General features: G+C 36.0%; 1 protein-coding gene across 1 annotated transcript in view; it reads left to right on the forward strand.

Annotated features, from left to right (window-relative positions):
- The first annotated feature begins 2039 nt into the window (after positions 1 to 2039).
- The window catches only part of LOC132117513 (PDZ and LIM domain protein 4-like), a 34424-nt gene continuing 13395 nt past the window's right edge, over positions 2040 to 23068 (forward strand). The window contains exons 1-3 of the mRNA XM_059526844.1: positions 2040 to 2194; positions 10408 to 10559; positions 22376 to 22457. Of these exons, the coding sequence (XP_059382827.1) occupies positions 2051 to 2194; positions 10408 to 10559; positions 22376 to 22457 (378 nt within the window). The 5' untranslated portion in view covers positions 2040 to 2050. The remainder of the gene's footprint in view (positions 2195 to 10407; positions 10560 to 22375; positions 22458 to 23068) is intronic.

Raw genomic sequence — 23068 nt, forward strand, 5'->3', positions numbered from 1 at the left:
TAATAAACAACCAGTTAATAGAGAGAATGGCTCTCTAAACTAAAATGTTACCATATTTTTTAAGTTTATTAAGGATTTGCTTTAATAGTATGCTAAAGTGTACTTCTTCTTCACAATGGTTCCCATGCCAGAAAGCACACTGTATCAACTTTCCTCTGTTCTGAGGGCTTGTGTAAGTCAAAACAGAGACAAGATTCAGTCAAAGAAAGTTTCACATGCAGTGAGCACGGTGCAGAAATAAGGTAGGATGAATCAACCAATGAAAAGCCCATCATAGAGTATTATTCACTTGCTCTGCATGTGACATACATCAACTCCTTTTTTTAACACCCAACACTATTAAGTATTAAACAGGACCATGGATTTGCTATTAAGTAAAGTCAAAAAAACATAAAAAGTCCAAATGCTTTACTTAACTTTGAGGAATAGATACATATTTTATCATGTTTGTATGTGAGGCCTTTGAATAGTCCCTACATTTGATCTTTCCCTATTCCACACAGTGTGATGAAGCACATATAGTCCTACTGTACTCAGAAGCTGGACATGATTGCATATCACGTCATCTACAAATACATCTGCTACTAATATTCCATATAGCATTATGCTAACAACATGAATAAAACAGTCCAGTTTTCTTCAATATGTTCAATGCCTTCAGGAATTGGTTAGGAGATCTACATTGCCATTCCAAATCTCATACTGTAAAGCAAATAATTAATTTGGAGTTTCTGCCATTTGGATAGCTCTTTGGGAAAACAATGTGCAATGAGTTGGGGTCAAGGAAAAATGGATATGAATAGTGTCGACTTTATCTTTATGTTTTGAATGATGTTTGCAATGTTGAGAAAGATTTAGGATTATGGATGTGGGGTTTGACTGCTTTACCAAACTAATGGTTTGGTTTTTATCTCATTTTTATCTCAAGTTAGATTGCTCATGTTGGTTAAATGTGCCCCGTGATTCATTCATGAGCACTGCTGAGCATTTTGTTTGTCTGATTTGTTGTCTGGAGTACAAGTCAAAATGTATATAATGCCACACAAAATGGAGAAAACAAAGGCACATAAAATGACCTTATGCATCAGAGAAACAAGTGTGAAGCCGTCTTTTGTCTTTGAACTTCCTTTTTTGTGGTTAGCTCAATTGGTTAAGAGTAGCATAATAAGCTAGTGAAGTGGATTTACGCTGGCCTGTTGAAGAGTTAACGAAAGTTATCATCATGAGCATTGTATTGTTCAAAGCAGATGTCATCACAATGTCATTCATACATTCGTACGAGCTTACCTTCATGCTGCGCTGAAAAGGGGGCGGAGCTACACTTCTAAATAATTCAAAAGTTTTTTTTTATGTGAAGATAATTTTTAAAAAAAAATCTTTAAACAAATTAAAAGAGAAACAAAGAAATCTAAAACTGATGTTTTGATATCATATGTAAAAGAACCTCTATTTTTAAGAGCGTCACTAAAAAGCATTTGAGCGGTTTTGTTATGAGATAAAAAGTTTTCATTGCGTATGATGTTGTGTTAATTTGCATGTGCACTGAACGAATTGTGTGTTCTGTTGCACTGAAGCCTTTATTGAAGAAAATCTGTTTTGCACTTAATTTGTTTACTATGTTTGGGAAATACCACATTCATAAATGTCGATGGGCCAAAAGTACACTTAGTTTTGTGCAATTTAATTTGAGCTTTGTCAAATGCTAATGCAAAAAATACTAAAGATTGTTGTAAAGCCTTGAAATTGTATCCCTTTTAAGGATTCTCAAATTTATGGTTGTGTAGGCCTATATAGTTCTTCATTTTTGTGTTGTTTATTAAGCAGCTTTTTTAAATATTATTATTATTATTATTTTGTATATTTGTATTGATTTCTCGCTGGTTTTATTTTAACACAGTTAAAATAAATTACTAAAATAAATTACTAAAATGTTTTTGTTTTTGTAAGTGTTGTGTTGTAGTGGGTGGGATGTGAAGCTGTGTATGTCGGCGCTGTTCCTGAAGCTCCGCCTCTCTCGTCAGCGCGAGCGCTAGTTTTCTGTAAAGAGTGAATGAGGAGAGCGAGTTCTTCTGCTGTGGTCGGGATGCTGTCTGGATCAAATATGTCTCACACTGTGACTCTCGCCGGTCCCTCGCCGTGGGGGTTTCGTCTGGTGGGCGGACGGGACTTCAGCACACCGCTCATCATTTCAAGAGTACGTCTTTTCTTATTCTTCTCTTTAATTCTGAACTTTTTTTACAATGCAGTGGAGGCGAGTGTCTCTTTAAACCCGGCGTGCTATTTGACTGTAAAGATGTAACATGAAATGTTTTATTTACGTCTCTAAAAATAGATTAACTACTTCACAACTCTTTGTGTTGTTGTTTTGCGTTGTATTCTGTGTTGTGTCAGTTCTGTTACAGTAGCAAAAGAGTGACTGTATTTGCATTTGCGTCCCACTTTGTAACGACAATTAGGCGAGACCCTGCATGTGAATAAATAACCTTCAGTATATAGAGAGGAATACAAATGTAAAGTTTGTTGTGTAAGTGCTACTGAAGTGGCTATTAATGGCTCAGAGAAAGAAAAAAAAAACTCATTTTGAGCAAATATCCTTTAAAAATTTGTAGGTGTAACTGAAATCTGTTGACACGAATAGATAAAAGTGCTATAAAAGAAACACTTAACAGTGTCTTTTGAATGCTTTCTTTCCGCTAGTCTGAAAAACCCCCAAAAAGCCATAAATCTCAAACTTGACAGGTGCATGAAGAACAGTGTTTTTACTTTCAGTGTCTCCCCTTAAACTTCTCATGATTTTGTTGTTCACACTGTTTTATAAAACATTAAACTTTTGTCCTTAGTTCAGTTCTGTTGAAATCTCAACAACGTCACCTTCAAAAATCTCTTCAGAGAAGTAACAGGAGAAAAAGATTTGAGTTGATTTACAGTTTGAGCATATAGCTGTAAAATTAATTGCATCGGTCAGATAATTTGATCTTGGAAGAATCTATGCACAGAAATATTTTTAGTTCATATTAAGACCTCTTACAATTTTAGGCCCAGTCGAGAGATTTAGAAGTTGAGAGATTTGGGAGAAAAATGTGAAAAGCAAGAGGTTTAAAGGGAAAGTATACACAAAAATGATATTGATGACAGCATCATTTACTCACTGTAAAGCTGTTCCAAACCTGTACCAGTTTCTTTCTTCTGCTGAACACTTAAAGGGGTCATCAAGTTGTTTGTTGTAATTTTGCATTTTACCCACTTTCTTCAAGATATCTACTTTTGTGTTCAACTTTTTTTTGGGAACAACTTGAGTAAATACTGACAGAATTTAGATTTTTGGGAAATCTGCCACTTTATGAAGAGGTCTATGAGAAAAATTTAAGATATATCTTCTTTGCGATTTTCACATTTCTTTGGGCACTGACTTTGATGCTTCTCAAATGAATGAAAAGCTGAATCATGCTCGACAAACCCTATCATTCACTGCACATTTGTGGTCAGTAAATGCCTATGCCAGAAGAAATCTTATTCAGCTGCCTTCCACTTACCGTGCTTAAGAAAAGCGGGTGATGGTTTTCACCAATTAATATTTACAGCCAGCTGGGGCTTTATCTGTGGTATGAAGTGGCCGTGGATGTTTAGTCTACTCCAACCATCCATCAGTCTAGTGGATGAATGGAGTGGATGCAGGTACAGTTTGTTTGTTATAGCTAATAAAAATCCAGATCATATACAAATAAAATAAGCTCTAGCCAGAGTAAAAACCTTGTGTTGAATGCTTTTGATGTTGTGCAGGCCAAAGAAACATCTGCAACTTGTAAAGATCGGAGCTTGATCGTACTGAGCGCTGGTGAAAGGCTCATCAGCACCACGGGTTTGAGCACAAAACTTGGAAAGTGGAGGCTCAGCTTTGGATATTTTGCATTCACGTGCTATGAAGGTTTCCATCTGGCACTCTGGATAGATTTCCCAGTAAAGGCTGAGATTAATAGGTCGGCCACAGGTTTTGTTACGGAAAGTGTCTGTTAGGAAGCCAGATGTTAAGTTGTACGTTGGCAAATCAGAATGGAAAACCTCCAAATGGCAATGAGGTAACCAAGATGCATTTTTAGTAAAATGAGTGTGGACAGCTGATTTGAATGCATTGGTAATGCATTGGTTACAACAGTCATAGGGTCTCTCCACAACCTTGTTGTAAAATGCTTTCGCTTCTGGGCTAATGGATTGAACATTTGGTGTTTTCCTGGGGAATGTGAGAGCTGTGAGGTAAAAGCTGACTGAATCACTGCCAAACGCTATACATAACAAATTGTCAGCACTTGTCCAGACTGACAAATGTGGTCATCCATTCACAGGAATTCACAGCCCCGTGTCATACAGAAGGCAGAATTGAGCAATGCTTTCTCTGCTCTTCAATACAAAATAACTGAAAAGATCTGAATCTCATTTCATTTCTATGATAAACCCAAAATTGTCAGAACAGGTTAAGCATGCACCATCTTATAAACATATTTACTCAGTTTATCAGTGTCTGGCAGGCTCCCTTGTGGATTTCACAAGTCTAATGTATTGCATCCAGGGCCTTGCTCTTGTTATTGCTCTTTAAGGGCATGCAGTAATGCTGGCCCGCTGCAGCTCATTGTCATGCAGATCTGCATTCGTAGCACAGCCACATTCCAGGAAGCCATGTGACATCATTCAAAATGAGGTTAAGTAGCAAATAGGCGATTTTCAAGCACAGGACAAATCAAAGTTCACATTTGTTCAGCGTCATGGGCGAGCATTGCCAAGCAACACTGTTAAAGTTGAGTGTCTATTCAAATGCTCTTTAAAACTGGTCGGTTGCAACTAAAAACAAAATTGGTTGCTGCTCTATTCTGACAGGGTCATGGACGGTAGGGAAAAAACAATGCTTAAATGCTAAGGATTGTCTAATCAAACAATGCTTGCCCAAAACAACTCAATGTGAATTCTTCTGATGGTAGGTGCTAGACAGATGCCAGCACTGACAGGTTTCGTGACGTGCACCAATCCTTGAAAAACAATACAAAATAACAAACGTTCAAGAAAATATGTTCCGGTTTATGATAAACATGGGATCAGTTGTAACAAAGATAAACATATTTTGTGCTGACCACAATGAAAGCATGATTCACTGTTGCATGGTAAGCATATTTGGTAATCAATGTAAAATCTGGATCCTAAACAGGTTTAGAACAGTGGCTCTAAACTAAACTAAATCGTTTTTTGGATCCTTGTTTCATAAGAATTTGAGAGTAATCGTTGATGTTTTTTCTACTGTGTTTATCACAAATGTAAAGCGTTTTGTATGGAAGGATAAAAAATAAATAGTTATACAGTGAAGGCTTGTGAAACATTCAGAATAGGTTGTTGTAAACCGCTCTTTATATCCAATTTTCAGTGAGTGTTCAGTGTATTTTCAGCAACCAAGTATACATGGTTTTTTAAATTCCCATTATAATCATTAAACATTTTAAGGGATATAAAACACATATTTCTTATTTTGACAACTATCCCATCCTTTCACCTCATCATTCTCTCTACATTGTCAAGCTCTGATAATGTACAGTATTTCCAATGATTTTCTTTCTTGTAAAGCTTAGCTTTTTTGACCAAAACAAACTAGATTTTTCTTAGATCAATGTGAAAAAGAATTTCTTCACACTCTCAGAAAAAACAAAAGCTCTAACTCTGTGGTTGTACTTCTTCAATAGATACACATTTATACCTTAGGTACTAATATTTATCTTTAAGGTTCCAATAAGGATCGTTTAGGTCTATATTTGTACCTTTTGAAAAGCTGACATCTTTTGTATCTTTTTTTCTGAGAGTGCACAAACTCTCCAGTGAGGTCACATGCCATAAGTTATTCTTTGTAACTAGTCGTTTTCTGAGCAGGGTAAACCAAGATGTTTTAAAGGGGTCATAGGATGCGATTTAAATTTTTCATTTCTCTTTGGAGTGTTACAAGCTCTTGGTGCATAAAGAAGATCTGTATTTATATGGTGTATTTATAAAATAAATGTATTTATGTATTTAATTCCCAACACCCCCGCCCTTTACACGTACTGCACAAAAATTGGTTCAATAATGTTGAATGTTACAGGGACTGATTATTGCAAATGCAGATTCCACTGTGTTCTGGTTAAACAACGTTTACTTACTTGTTGCTAATTTTTGCATATGGTGGTGTGTTCTTACAACATATAGAACTACCAAATTTTGCTATAAGTTTGATTGCATCATATAATATAATTGCTGTTAATAGTGTTCATCGTCTGTTTGATTACGTCTTTAATTGATTTTTCTAACTAAATATAGTAGAAACGTAATTTTCTGTAAAGTTGCTTTGCAACGATTTGTATTGTAAAAAGTGCAATATAAACTTGAATTGAATTGTGTTCTTAGTGACAGCTTTCCTAAAAATATATCCTATTCCTAAAATAAGAAATGTCCCAATATATCGCCTTGCTGACAGTATCGCAATGTATCGCAACATATCGTATCGCAACCCCAGATTCTTGGTAATACATAGCCCTATTTCAAACCTTAAACCGCATAAACATATTTCATTACACCAAATAGGCAAAATAATGTTCTTTTTAGCAGCATCATATGAGCCCTTAAATATAAAACACCATGTGTCTTAGTGTGACTCAGGACAGTCACACATGGAAGTGAAGCTTGTTAAATGGGATGAATTAGTCTTATTAGTAGGTCAAGAGCTTCTGTTTGCTAAATATTTAGGGTTGTGTAAATGTGATTGGCTTATTATAGGCAGTTGGCTGATATAGTCATTAGGGATGCACCGAAATGAAAATTCTTGGCCAAAACCGAAAAAGAGAAAACCAAGGCCGAAAACCGAAAGAAATTATGCCAATTATTAGTACCATTGCATTTATTGCTATGACCGTGTACTAACTTTACTAAAATTAAGACATTGCAATTGCATAAATTAATATTAAAGTTTCAAAGATAATTACAATTACATAAATTATTTAAAAAAAAAACATAAAAATACATAATTACAAATTATGCAAATATTTATTAAGCACATTGCAACAATGCACAGTATTAATTAAAAATGTATCCCACTCATGTTTATATTAAATAATAATGTACAGGCCTACTGGCCTGCAGACAGGTTTTAAAATGAACTGTTCTCTCATAAAAACAATGTGCATTTAGGTGAAGTGCATTTGAAATTGTTCTCTGTAGGACTAGAAATTGCATTACTTCTCCAGTAGGCAAGACTGTTATCACTTCTGGGGATGGGGACTTCAGACAGATAACCATCTAGCTGTTGAGCAGTTGAGCTTGTCATCTGCATGACATTTGAGAAATATTTGAGAGAGTGTATTTAAATAGGGCCAGGGCATAAATAAACATTTATCAAATTAAAGCAGAAATCTAGCAGAAAATCTTGCAGAAAAATGGCTACAATCTGATATTGTGTGTGTGTGTGTGTGTGTGTGTGTATAAATATATATAATGTCACATATATAGTAGCCTAAGAACAAAATAGCCAACGTATTATTATTAATTGAGGCACTTTCTTGCAGAATTCCACTGAACACATCAGACAGCGAGGGTGAATGCCGCTCATCTGGTGCATACACGAGTCTTTTTTTCTGCGCTCTGATCTGTCTCCTGCGCTTGGCGCTTCTCCGTCTCCACGCGGGTTCTCTGCATCCAGCGCGGCCTGGATCATTTCTCGTGTGCGCTGCCTTATTTCCGCATCTAAGTAATGGTCTTTATAACGCGGATCAAGCACATTCGCGATGAAGTGCAGAGGATCCGAAAAGATCTCAGTGAGACGTGTGCTAACAGACTCTACTTTTCTTTTTCACTTCATGATCCGTCTTAATCTCTTTGTTAGGAGACGCTTTAGTGCTGCGAATAAAGGAATAAGAAGAGAGAGAATGTTCTCACTGGTGTGAAGTGAATGTCGAGGTGAGCTCGTGGTCTGCGCTATGCAGGTGCACGTGCAGGTCGCGGTTTCTGTTTGTGTCATCACAACATTTCGGTCGTGTTGTTTCGATGATAAAAGTCTATCGGCCGAAAATCGAAAATGCCATTTTCGCCCGAAAATTTTCGGTGGCCGAATATTCGGTGCATCCCTAATAGTCATGTAGTTAATGAATTTTAGGTATAGGCTAAATCCCACTGTAATAACAACAGCCCTCGTGCTTGAGTCAAGTGTTCTGTACTTAGGAACAATTTCAGACACTTTCCTGGCTAAACCTCCAAAGTGGTCTGTTGTGCATTCGGAGGTCTTTGAATACTTCAACTTTATAGTATCTACAGTGTGTATTTATAATGGATCTCTAATAATAGTGACTGTCTCAAATATCAAATAAGCATCAAATTATCTTGTTTTGTGTTTTTCCATTTTATTTATTTTTTCCCAGATTCTTTGTTTTATGAATTAATATAAATGTATCATAAAAACAATGGTGTCTAATTAAACAAATTTTAAAATGTAATGAAATGAAGGCATAATTTACAACAAAACATTGCATCATTTTTTAATGAAATAATATGCTTTACTGTATAATTGTGTAAATCAAAAATACATTAGTTGTATGATATTCCTAAAAATTATTATTATTATTATTATTATTATTACTTGAAAAAACAATTTTTAGTATAGAATAGTAATATATTTCTGTCATAAATTATTCATGTTAAACTGGGCTTTTATTTTGAAAGATTGTTGTGATGGTCTTTCAGTTTTACTTTCAGTGTGGTAGTTTTTCCCTAATAAAAGTATGAACTTATTAGTGAGAAGCACTGATTGGCTCAGACTCAGTATGATATCGTTTATCACCCAGCTGTAATTTTTACTATACCAGGTTACAAAAGCAATTTACATTTTGCTGTAGATCATGCATTCTACTTGCATCCATTTTTTAAACCATCCATTCATCATCCATTTGATTTCTACATGTACTAATGCTTTATAAAGGAGTTTTATTGTGAAACACTTCTTTTAACAGAGTATAGATGTATAATATCTACCTTATATGACAGTTCCTTACTTACATAAAATGTCCATCTAATGGTTAAAATAGCTATTTGCATTCCATCGATATTTAGTATATTTTGATCCAGAGACCAAAAAATGGTGGCTGCTGTAAAACCTAATGACCAGTTTTATTCCCCCAAACTGAACAGATAACTGATTTAAGTTTGTGAGATCTCAAAGCCAGTGACTGCTGGCACGATGTGTGATAGGGGTGAGTGAGATGATATAATTACTTAAAACTGTTGTCATGTCTAGAGAACACGAGAAGCTGAAGTCTAACATATAAATGCTTTTTGAAAATATTCAGCTTTTGTTTAATGAAACTGTTTAAAATACTTTTTTTTTTTTTTAAGTATATTCGGTTCTTGTTTCTCATGAAAACTGCTTGTAATTAAAACCATATCTAGATAAATATTTATCCGTAAAATCAAAAGAAAAAACAAGTAACTTTGTTTGACATACAGCAGTTTCAATTATATGCCTTTTTTAGTTTTTATAATTTTTATTTTTGGCGTTGTGATGTTTCTTTTATGACTTCATTATTTCCTTTTCTATTGTCAGAAAAATAAAAAAGTTTCTCATTACTGTAAGTAAAAAAAAAGAAAAGAAATCCAACACATGCTCATTGGAAAACTTACCCACAATTCACTGCAGTTTTCAGATGAAATGGCAGTAAAACATTAAAACATCTTTTTAACACAACTTTTAATCCTTTCCATACAAATTAATGTGAATTGATTAATAAAGACTTTTTCCTTGCATAGTACCCTTTATTTATTTTGTCAGCAGATCCCCTTATAAGTAAAATATTTACTTGATATAGCCTCTGGGATTTTAGTTTAAAATTCTAATAATTTAATGACACATTGAGTTGTCACATTATGTGTTTTAAAAATGTGTTTAACAAGATGTTTGAGTTGTAGTAATGAAAATGAGTGTTATTTTCACATTGCAATAATAATGTTGTGAATTATTGATGTATTTATTGATTGATTGATTGATGTTGGCATAATACTTTTTCCCTCACATTATAGTAATGAGAATTTAAGGGGAAATTTGGATCATTGTGCAATTTTTGGGATGAAATTAATAATTTCTTTGCGAGATTTACACTAAGCATAATGAATTGAATATTGATAGGCAAAGTCTTGCAACCTCAAAAAACCAAACTAATCCGAGCTACAGTAACTATGGAGCTCCCTGATAAGCGTGGATGCTTCACATTGAATAGTCATTATATTTCACATTAGTGATGGGTATATTTGTGTGCTTTGTGTCACTGATAGTTTCCAGTCAGTCAGTAACAGTGCCTTGCAGATGTTTGTCTTGGGTGTGGTGCTTCCTTAACCTTTCTTTTCTTTGTCTTTTGTTAGATAACACCTGCGAGTAAAGCAGCACTGGGTGATTTGTGCCCTGGAGACACCATCCTAGCCATCAATGGAGAAAGTACGGAGACCATGACACACATGGAGGCTCAGAACCACATTAAAGCCTGCACAGATCAGCTTGTGTTGGCCATCAGCAGGTAATCTGCCTTACTGTCCATCCATTCACATGCAGGTTCAAGAGCTATCACTGGGGTGATGTCTTTTTAAAAGGTACACTTATGTGCTTTATTAACCCCTGAATAGTGTATATTAGTACCTAAAGTCTACATTTTAGCACCTTGATGGAATATATTAATAGGGTATATGTGAAAGGGTAGTGCCATAGTGAAAGCTTTTGTATTACTCACCCTCATGTTGTTCCAAACCTGTAAGACCTTCGTTCATCTTCAGAACAAAAATCTGAGAGTTTTCTGACGCTCCATAGACAACAAGGTTACCACCACGGTCACATGAAAATAGCTACTTTTTGTGTGCAAAGAAAACAAATTAACGACTTTATTCAGCAATTTCTTCTCTTACGCGTTTCGATGCATGCGTGTGATGCAGTTCTGATGTGGAGCACACATGCAAATGCCTGACCCGGAACAGAAGAAATGGTTGAATAAAGTTGTTATTTTTGTATAAGACTACTGGTATAAACGTCTAGTATTTACAATAAGCAAATTAATTGCAACATAAAGAGGGAAAAAGTGGAAATAAGGTTAGAAAGCATGAAGCTTGTGAATGCCAGTCTGTCGGTCAAGTCCAAAGCAAAAAGCAATCCATATCAACACATTATGACAACTACATCTAAGATAGTCTGAGGGCAGATGAAAGTAAATGGTTAATAATTAACTTTTGAGTGATTCGTTACTAAAGTGTGCATCAAATATGCTAAACGTGAGCTAGAACAGATTTCATTGGTTCTTACGCGTCATGCATGGCGTTTGGCAAAGCTACTGGAAGGTGCATGCTGTCACCTACTGCAAGACCCAGGCACGACAGCTGATGTAAAACATCAATCTTAGGACTTAGGAGTACTGATCCAAGATGTAGGTGACTTTGTTTCTTTAGTAGAACACAAACAGAGTTTTTGAACTCAAATCGTTGCAGTCTGTCAGTCGTATAATGGAAGTGTATGGGAATCACAGCTTTGAGAGTCATAAAACATACACAAACAAAATCAAATTAAACCCTGCGGCTTGTGACGATACACTGATGTGTAAAGACACAAAATGATCGTCTCTGCAAGAAACTGAACAGTATTTACATCATTTTTTCCCCTCTATCTCTCAAATGGACCATTGACACTCCTAATTGAGATTATATAGATATAGTGTCAATGATCCATTTGAGAGATAGGTAGCAGTAATGCACTTATAAGTCCGTGATACACCATAAAGCAGAAGAGGAATAAAGAGACCTCACACGCCGGCTGAAGAAAAAGATGGGAACATGTTCAGGACAGCTCAGACATTACGGTGACAATCAGAGGTAAAATACGATAAAAATTCTGTTAAGTTTCTAGCACAGACCGATCGCTTTGTGTCTTTACACATCAGTGTATCGTCACGAGGTGCAGGGCTTAATTTGGTTTTGTTTCTGCATGTTTTATGACTCTCAAAGCCATGATTCCCAAAGTAACCTACATCTTGGATGCCCTGGGGGTAAGCAGATAAACATCAAATTTCCATTTTTGGGGAACTATCCCTTTAAGAATTTTTTTAACTGATCGGTATCGTCTCTACTAACTGTGCATTCACACCAGATGCGATTTGCGCGAATAAATCGTGCTATTCGCGCGTAGTTGGTGGCTTGAACATTTTGAGTTTATCCGCTTCATTTGCACATGAAATTAACTTCACAACAGACGCCTATTCGCATCATGGGAGGGGCTTCTGCCAGTTGAGTTCACGCAGCATTGTGATTTCAACCACCATTTATTCGGATAATTTTCAAAATATTACTGTTATCCTGTCATGCAATGTAGTTTTAAAAGTATTTCAGGCAGGAATATAGTTGTTTTAAACTCAAAAATGCGATTTATTTATAAAGACAGCGCCTATTTAAAAATGTGTTTTGCCGATTTCGGAGACGGTCAGCTGCACGCGATCAGCGGCGGCTCAGTGCTCTTGTATCAGCCGAGAGCAGTCTCACCTCAGCTAGTCCTTCTGACATTTACCGCTGGCTCTGATGTCTCTTTAGTGGTTAAACATAAAATATAATTTTGGGTAAATCTAACAGGTAATCTTCACTGTAAATATAAACTGTTGAGAATACTTCAAAAAGTAAGGCTACTTGATGCAGTAAGATACTTTGTTGGCCAGTGTAAATTAGTTTGTTCATGCAATGCTCATTTTCGTATTTTACTAATAGAAACATTTTTGTCGCAGCAGGTGAAACAACAAATACTGTCATTGAGGTAATAAATTTTTTTCTGTTTCCTGAATGGATGTTTAAAACATCACCACATTATCAAATTAATGTTTGTTTACAAATATCAAACATAAAAGGCTAAGTAAGTCTAATAGCAGACAACAGTGTCTTTGTTCGTAAGACAATTTACAAGACTAAGATATCCAGGAAATGGACATTAGAGATTGAATATACCCTAGGCCTCAAAACCAGACACACAAACCTCAAGAACAGTGACAACCAACACATAAAAAGATGAGCGCTTTACATCACAGTACAACAAATAACTAACAATAATGATAAAACAAAAACAATTAAAGTTGAAATGAAGTCAGCAAACAGCAAAACAATAATTCTATAACGGTAACTGCATAATTTATTCATGCTGCAATGCATGCTAGGAACTCACAAAGCCTTAACATTTCAACAGTATGAAATGCTATGTTCAGACAACTTGTCGACTATGTTCAGTCTTTGACTAGTTGGGGCAACATTTGGGGTAATTTTGTTGGTCTGACAAGGATTTTTATGTAGTTTCAAGAAAAGAGCATTTTTTTAGTATTTGAGACTCAAAAGGCTTCGCAAACTGGAAAATGAGCAGTTTCATTTTTTACGGTGTTTGGTCTTTATTCAATTAATCTATTTCATCCAAGAAATCTTCCAATCCTTTATTCCTGTTTCTGTAAAAGTATGAAGAAGTATCATACAGCTCTGGGTATCCACACACAGCGACGATGACTTTGTCCTCCGTTGTTGTTTTGGATTTCCCCTCCGCTCGCTTCGTCGTAATCACGTCACTACTAGAGCAAGCTCCTGATTGGTTAACGTGGCGTGAAATTTCGGCAAAGTTCAGATTTTTCAACTTGTGCGATTCGCGCGAATCGTGCCGCAGGATGTCTATTCGCGTCTTTGCATTGACTTAACATGTAAATCACTCGCGCTTAACGCTTCATTCGCGTCTGGTGTGAACGCACCATAAGTCTGATTGAACAAGAACAATGAGCATGTGCTGCTTCTGCACTGTTTCCGCTCTGCTTACACAGTATTAAACGGCATCTCATTGTAATCATGACAGTAATAAATTATGTTTAACAGTTCAGCGCTGTTATTTTGAACTCGAGAGGAAATTTTATTTATTTCGGTGCATTTATGCCCCAAGCCCATGTACAATTCTGACCCTGCTCTATAGTCAATTCTGTTGATTTTTGTGTCCATTTCTTGAAATGACAGTGTGATAAAAGACAATCCTTCTCACACCAACAGAATTTTTGTGTGCGATTGTGAGATTAACCCGGAGGCATCATATGCTTCATCATGCCATATTTGGTGTGTGTTCTCAGAGCGAGCTGCTCTTGTTATTTGGAAAAGCCCTGAACTCTTGGTAGACCTGCTCATATATCATCTTTTGACATTAAGTGGTACATTCACATAGGAGTAGTAAATTTATTTAAGGATACTCTGGGTTGTTTATACTCAGCATTCGACTGGGAACTTTAGAGACTCCTTTAGTTTTCCTCCACCACTGATCACATTTCAAATCCTTCAGCCTAGCTTTTTTCACACCAGTAAATCTACATGACTAGAGTAACAACAGAATTCTACATCGTGTCAACATCTGATCTCTGCTGTCTTTAAAGGTGTTTTTTATGGCCTGCATAGATGGCCCTGTGAAGGTCACATGACAGCATTGTAAATGCAAAAACATTGCCCCCTCTATCTGTTGGTATGTGACCTTTAGCATATGCCAATGAGTCATTTGTATTAGTCTTTGCTTTTGAAATAAGTTGTGCGCTGGCACGATAAGCAGCGTTTCATTCCAGTGTGCATGGATGTACTGGAGCAGGGCGGGGAAACTGATTACAGACTGCAGATTCTGTTTCCCATGTGTTTGGATGGAAATACTTAAAACATGCCACCCAGAATCATATTGAATCATATTCTTCTTGAGACTTCGACAATAAAGCAATAGAGTTATACAACCCGAATTCCGGAAAAGTTGGGACGTTTTTTAAATTTTAATAAAATGAAAACTAAAACACTTTCAAATCACATGAGCCAATATTTTATTCACAATAGAACATAGATAACATAGCAAATGTTTAAACTGAGAAAGTTTACAATTTTATGCACAAAATGAGCTCATTTCAATTTTGATTTCTGCTACAGGTCTCAAAATAGTTGGGACGGGGCATGTTTACCATGGTGTAGCATCTCCTTTTCTTTTCAAAACAGTTTGAAGACGTCTGGGCATTGAGGCTATGAGTTGCTGGAGTTTTGCTGTTGGAATTTGGTCCCATTCTTGCCTTATATAGATTTCCAGCTGCTGAAGAGTTCGTGGTCGTCTTTGACGTATTTTTCGTTTAATGATGCGCCAAATGTTCTCTATAGGTGAAAGATCTGGACTGCAGGCAGGCCAGGTTAGCACCCGGACTCTTCTATGACGAAGCCATGCTTTTGTTATAGCTGCAGTATGTGATTTTGCATTGTCCTGCTGAAATAAACAAGGCCTTCCCTGAAATAGACGTTGTTTGGAGGGAAGCATATGTTGCTCTAAAACCTTTATATACCTTTCAGCATTCACAGAGCCTTCCAAAACATGCAAGCTGCCCATACCGTATGCACTTATGCACCCCCATACCATCAGAGATGCTGGCTTTTGAACTGAACGCTGATAACATGCTGGAAGGTCTCCCTTCTCCTTAGCCCGGAGGACACGGCGTCCGTGATTTCCAACAAGAATGTCAAATTTGGACTCGTCTGACCATAAAACACTATTCCACTTTGAAATAGTCCATTTTAAATGAGCCTTGGCCCACGGTGGATTGTGTTTACCGACAGTGGTTTCTGAAAGTATTCCTGGGCCCATTTAGTAATGTCATTGACACAATCATGCCGATGAGTGATGCAGTGTCGTCTGAGAGCCCGAAGACCACGGGCATCCAATAAAGGTCTCCGGCCTTGTCCCTTACGCACAGAGATTTCTCCAGTTTCTCTGAATCTTTTGATGATGTTATGCACTGTAGATGATGAGATTTGCAAAGCCTTTGCAATTTGACGTTGAGGAACATTGTTTTTAAAGTTTTCCACAATTTTTTTACGCAGTCTTTCACAGATTGGAGAGCCTCTGCCCATCTTTACTTCTGAGAGACTCTGCTTCTCTAAGACAAAGCTTTTATAGCTAATCATGTTACAGACCTGATATCAATTAACTTAATTAATCACTAGATGTTCTCCCAGCTGAATCTTTTCAAAACTGCTTGCTTTTTTAGCCATTTGTTGCCCCCGTGCCAACTTTTTTGAGACCTGTAGCAGGCATTAAATTTTAAATGAGCTAATTAAGTGGATAAAAGTGTAAAATTTCTCAGTTTAAACATTTGCTACGTTATCTATGTTCTATTGTGAATAAAATATTGGCTCATGTGATTTGAAATTCCTTTAGTTTTCATTTTATTAAAATTTAAAAAACGTCCCAACTTTTCCGGAATTCGGGTTGTAAGCAAGTCATATATTAGTTGTTGTTTCAGTTGAGAGATGCATAGATGAAGAATTGAAAAAATTGAGTGACACATTATAAATAAGCCAATTCAGGTGTAACCAAAGAATCCACTGCCTTTTCAAAAAAAACTAAACTTCTGCTTTATAACCCATGTAAAAAAGCAGGTTCTTCCAGTTAAACCAAATGTCCATGTCACTTTAGATTCAATAACAAGATTTAAGATTCAGGAGAAATCATTACTGGATTATTCTCAGTAAACTGTGTTATTTGTGCCAAAGGGAAGTATTTATTTTTACTTTCAAGAAATCATATTTTCCCACCAGGGTTACAGCTGCCACATACCACCAAATACAGTAAATGTGCCCCCCCATAACATTTAGAGTACAAGTCAGCAAATATGAGTTCTTCAGGTTGGTTCTTAAACTACTACCTACAATGCTAAAATGTGTTTATTACCTTGTCAAGTATCAACGTTTTTTATAATAACTAGCCCCTATGTTATTTTAGCACTGTAACAGCAAGACATACAATCAGTGTTGGGGGTAACACAAGTTACGTAATCAGATTACTTTTTCAAGTAACTAGTAAAGTAACACCTTAATTTTAGAGTTACTTTTTCAACTGAGCAATGCAACTTTTCACATTTATTTACTGACAACTCTTCTATTGAGAGAACTGGGAGTGAGGTGCAGAGACAGAAAGTCTTCAATCCACTTTTGTTGTGAAAGGGCATTTACAGTCACCAAAAAATATATCTTTTGGGTCTTTTTTGTTATTAAAACACAAATAAGCAAACCCCGCCCAGGTGCCAAATAGTAATGCAAAATGTATGTAATGCATTTCTTTCTAACTAAGTATTATGATTAGTTACTTTTATGGAGTAAAGTTATCTGTTAATAGATTGCTTTTAAAATTAACTTTCCCCAACACTGATTAAGTTTTGGTGTGTCTTGTAATAAATCAAAGGTTATCATTCAATATGAATATGGTTGAGCATTATGGGGATAAACTTCTGCGTAAAATAGCTGGTAAAATTCTGAACTAGTATCTTCACATTATCTACAGTCATGCAGTCTTCTTGCTTTTTATTTCTATTGGTGGTGATGAACATTTCAGATGAAATAAAATATATAAATCTTATCTTATATAAAAAAAAAGTTAACAGTCACATATTTGAAATATTGTGATTAAATTTAATCAGTGCGACATACAGTACACCACATGCACATGGCTCTGTTTATAATTCCTACCATAATAAGTTCATTTTTTAAAGTAATTGATTTATGCCACTTGATCTATGCTTTAGTGTATTTGTTCAGCCATAAATTCTTAAACAGATGAATTTGTTATCCAAACATGTCAGTGTTTGAGAAATGAGGTTGGATAAAACACACAAATGCTGACAGTGTGAAATTAGAGCATCACATTACAGCCCAAATGACCAGGAAAGCATGGGATTCTGAGGTAGAAGAGCATCCAGTACTTGCATAAACATATTTGGTCGCTGACTAAAGCAATTCCAGAAACCAATGTCTGGTTGAGGTCATATATTGAGCGCTTTCGTTTCCAGGGGTTGATTGATCTCTCAGTGATGCAGGTTAGTAAAGGTCATGACACACCAAGCTTATGGCCTGCATCTGGGCCGAAAATGTGAGGACTCCATGTGCAAGATAACTCTCCATACCTCCAGGTGACAGAAGTCTGTATTCAGCATTCAAAAAGAGAAACTAAAGCTAGAACTGCAGATATACCATTCTGAATACCAAACAGTGGTTGGTCTTCACTTTCTGACGTTCTGTCATCATTTACTCAACCTCAGGTTGTTCCAAACCTGTATGACTTTCTTTCTTCTACTAAACACATAGAAAGAAGATATATTAAAGAATGTTGGTAGCCAAACAGTTGATGGTGTCCATTGACTTCAGTGGCTTCCATCAGCTGTTTGACTACCAACATTCTTCAAACCAGCTTGGAACTGTTACAATGTCAGTGGCAGTTTTGGGGAAAGTTACTATTAAAAGGAATGCATTACAATGTTGCATTACTCAAATTAAAAAGCCTCCCAATTTCTCTCAGCATGTGAAGTGGAGAGCTGTCAGTCAATAAATGGGAAAACAAAATAACTGGTGTTACTTATTTGAAAAAGAAAAACATATTTTCTTGCAAATTTAAAAGTAACATGCTACTTTAATAGTTACTTGGAAAAAGTAATCAGATTATGTAATTTGCGTTACTTGTAACACAGTATCCCCTAATATTGATATACTAGAATACAGTGTGATGAACAGTAAATAAACATTTCATCCCCCAGATAGTCTAGAAAAACTACAGATTGCACATTCAGATTTTTGGCTCCGCATTCACGGACATTTGGATCGAGCCAAGCGCATTATGGGCATTGAAGTTTTCCTACCTTTTAGTCAAATAGAAACAGCCTGTTTTCTCAGATTTCTCATGTCATTATATTGTTTAATTGTATAGACAGCCAATGTATTGTAAAAGCCAGTGTTGCCAGTGGTGAATTTGCCCTCATTCATCTCTTTCTGGCTGCAACATCTCTGGTTATGTACCGGATGTGTTCCCGCTTGATCTTTGAGTCAGCGCTGGACAAAAGGTTGAACGTGTCATACAGACGCACCCTGGCGTATCCTTGAGCCACTGTGAAGGCAGAGAACAGCTGCTGGGAATCTCTCCGGATCTCCAGATCTTCCTCTTTAAGGAAAGTTGCAGTCTAGAAAAGGCGGAGAGTGCGGATGACAAAGATTTGTTTCCACAAGTCATGAAGCTGTCGGAAAGAGCCTGCTGGGCCAGCTACTTGAACCCGAGTGAGTCATAAGACATGGGTCATGAAAGTGCAGGGGAGCAGAGAATATAAAAAAGAGGAATTAAGGCACAGAGAAAACAGGGCAGGACTTAGTGCTTAGTGGACAATGACGCACGAATGAAGAAATGTGTGTGGATTTAAAAGCTTAGAGGAGGAAACAAAGAGAGGGAAAGAGCTATGTTTGCCATTCCTTGACAGGGATTTCTAAGGACGGGTGATGTCATCGAAGAGAAGCCCTCGTTAGTGTTTGAAATTAAAAAATATATATAGTTTAGAAATTCAAACAGGTTTTGATATTGGTTCAACAAACAGGACCTCCCAAAGACCAAAGACACACTAGTGGTTGAGCCAAATGTTGACATGCTAGGACATCCTGCTTCTTTCTTGGAGCAGCCTATTATTATGATACTTTTCTTCTAAGAAACACAATTTTTTATTAATGTGATACTAGAGCAGGAATGCACACACACTGTCCTGCAGATTTGATCTCCATCCCTTATTAAACATGCCCAGTCCCATGAAGCAAGGTATTAGTTGGGTTCTAGAGTTATATTATGAGTAAGAGATTGCAAACCAAAACTGGAACAGTTTTCAACAAAAGAGCTTTTCGAGACAAAATTGATGCTTTAGGCCTTTAGCGATGCTTATTTATTATGCCATCAGTCCATTACACATGAGCAATTACAGTAAAGCAATTAATACTAGGCGTTTAGTTACAGAAACTTACATTTAAATCAGACATTATGTTAGAACATAATTACCTCAATATGTAAATCTGTATATATATATATATATATTTGAAGAGTTTATTTGCAAAAACAAATGCATACACAATACAAATGTAAATAAGCATCTGTTTTGTATTACTGGGATACAGCAAAGTACAAATGCTCACTGATCATACGGCGAGGGTCTTATGAAAAATGACATGACAGATTGGAAACAGTTATTTGAACAGTTCATCGCTGTGTTTTCTGGAAACATCTGTGCATTAGTCATCTTCCTGAAAATGGAAAAGAAACAAAGCAGCAAAGCCAAAGCAAACCCTCTACTATTGCAACTCAGTTACTCATTCAAGGAATCCCAAACAGAAGGAAAATATGATAGACAGGAACTTTTTATTTCAGCAACAGGGCTGAGACACCCACTTATAACATGAGCTAATGGGATGACATTTTTTATTATTATTATTATTATTATTATTATATCTACTGTATATAGTACTTTTGAGCTGCTAATCTTACTCTAAACCAAACCCTAGCACTATTTCTTAGAAGTATATACAATATAAAAACAAATGCATACAAATCATGGTGATTACAGCTGTGTTTATTGCTAAAATGTCAAAAGGCAGTGCCAAAGAAGTCCAAATAACAATGAGAAAAAAGTAATGGTTAAACAGTTACATAAATGTTATTCCTTTTAAGGTTTTGAAGTGTCGTCTGGTTTAACATTATGCAGTAACATTTCATTCTGTTCTGCCAATTTGTAATAGTTTTAGATTAAGTAAATGTGTTAAATAAATGCAAACGAAAACATAAATGCAATAGAAAAAAAATAATTCACAATTATTTATAAAGTTGTACATTTTAGACAGCGTCAATCATTTTATTGTCTATGGAAGCATAAGTAAATTTATGCATGATAGAGCCACACGTTTAAGTAAAATACATACAAATACTCATGAAATCCCATCTGTCCTCATGAGGAGGTCAGTCTCTTACAGTCAGATTCGTGCTGATAGAAAACAGATTTTGATGCATAATTATGTGCCACATTCTGAAATGACTTGATAGATTATAATGGAGAAAGAGTGGAAACAAAATGGTACATTGTGTGTGTCATTACTGCCCACTGCATCTGCCTCTCTCATTTTCCTCTCATTCCCAAACACACAATACTTCACGTTGTTGATGTACTAAGAGAATGACTATTTATTTGACAGCAGGCCAGAAATTGCTAGTAAATTTCACAAAATATGAAGAAATTGCAGTTTTCAATTTCAACAAATTAGGCAAGCAAGGCATTAAATTAAATGATCAAATTAAATACAATTTATTGTAAAACGTACTCCAATTATCTTGAAAATGCAATATAAAAATATGTTTGACACATATACACTATGATTTTCTAGATCCAATAAAATACTTTTACAATAAAAAATGTGCTTGATTATATTTATAGTTTTATGTTGTTGTTGTTGTTATTTTGGAATCTGATGGACACAAACCAAAAGGTATTCATCAGTAACCGATCTGTATCAGCACAAAAATCATTAAAAAAGACTCAAAACGTCAAATGAACATTAAAAACAGATGGCTCCGAGTTTCAAACTTATATTCAAAAACATATGTTCAAAGTTAAAAAAAAACAAAATATAGCCACACATGTGACAGCATGTCAGTTCAGTTTCATATTCATTTGGAAAGCTGTGACATTACTTTGCAACCCAAAATGTTATATTTGGACTCACTTAAGAAAAGCAACCATTAGACTGCAAAGAAAGAAAAAATAACCATATTTCATACCTCATAAAGAGCAAAGGTCCATTGTATTATGCTTACTTTTCTTAAATAGGACATCCTTGATGATGTATACACAGCCTAACAAATGCAACTTCTGGAGGATGCTTTTGTCTTGAGTTTTCCTGCTCTGTGTACAGCACGAGTAAATAATATGAAGCTTTCTGGCACAATATATCTTTCCTGGTAAATAGAGTACAACAACTTCTCTGCTGGTTTCTGTACTCTCATAACACCCAGCCATAAATACGCAAAAAAAAGTACGACCATTTGAAAGCGTCTTTTTTTTTTCGAGTGGGTTTCATATGGAAAACATCCTTTAATCTGTCACATCCACATGACCCCAAGTCACTTTGACATTCATTTCTAAGCCATTGCCTCACCCTGCCACATCCAAGCCAACTCAGACGGGGGTGCATTCATGCTCCAGTGATGAAGTTTCCATCATGAGAGCGATGGAGGGACCACAGAGGTTTCTTTGTTGCTCAGATCGGCGTATGGCTGTGTGCATGTAGGTGTAAGAGGAGGAAAACCGCCGTCTTTGTTCGGTCTAAAGATGCTCAATATCCCTTTAGTTTTACCATTATGCTGTTTGAGATTTTCAAGACAAGCAAGCACATTGATCATTGATATCAGTCAGGATTGTTCTCAGTTGCAGATAAACTGAATGCAGCTAGTGTATATGCCTTCACTCACCTCACTGCTTTTGTCTTTTAGATCTGGAAAGGTTTGGTCTCCGACTGGAATAGAAGAAAACAAGACAAGTCCATACACAGGCACACTGGAGTCTGACTCGCAGGTATAAAGCCCGGTGGCATAGATCTAGTGTATAATGGGATGCTTTCAAACCCTCACAGCTTCAGTTACGTTTTAATTGAAGGCATTCAGCAGAATTCTTGTAGCTTCACATGTGAGCGTGTTGTGATCAACAGATGACTGTTCCTTCACCAGTTTTGACAGTTCGACAAAATGCTGAATTTAGTCTTTAAATCTTCAAAAAGTTGCATTACAAGAGCGCCTTCAGAATCTGAGGACCAGCTGATGTCAGATATATTTATGTTTTGCCTTCTGATCTGTTTTGTATGAAAGCTTGTTTAAAAAAAAAAGTCTGAATTGTGAGATAAACACTATTATTATTTTTAATTTTTTTCAGTGGCGAAAACAGGTTTTCTTGCAATTCGTTCTCTTTTGTCTCTAATAAAGACCGAACCAAAGTGTCATAATGTCACTCGCTTAATAACTGGAAGTTTTTAAAGGGGGTCACATTATAAAAGGTATTTTGGTGTGACTTCATTTGAGTATTTTTCCTCCAATTCATCCAACCTAAAACACATTTTCAACATGATGCTAAAGCTTTCTTTTTATTCAGTAATGTCATGAAAATAGCGTATGTTTTGTGGTAAACGAGGC

This window comes from Carassius carassius, chromosome 36 (assembly GCF_963082965.1).
Source record: "Carassius carassius chromosome 36, fCarCar2.1, whole genome shotgun sequence".
Taxonomy (NCBI): domain Eukaryota; kingdom Metazoa; phylum Chordata; class Actinopteri; order Cypriniformes; family Cyprinidae; genus Carassius; species Carassius carassius.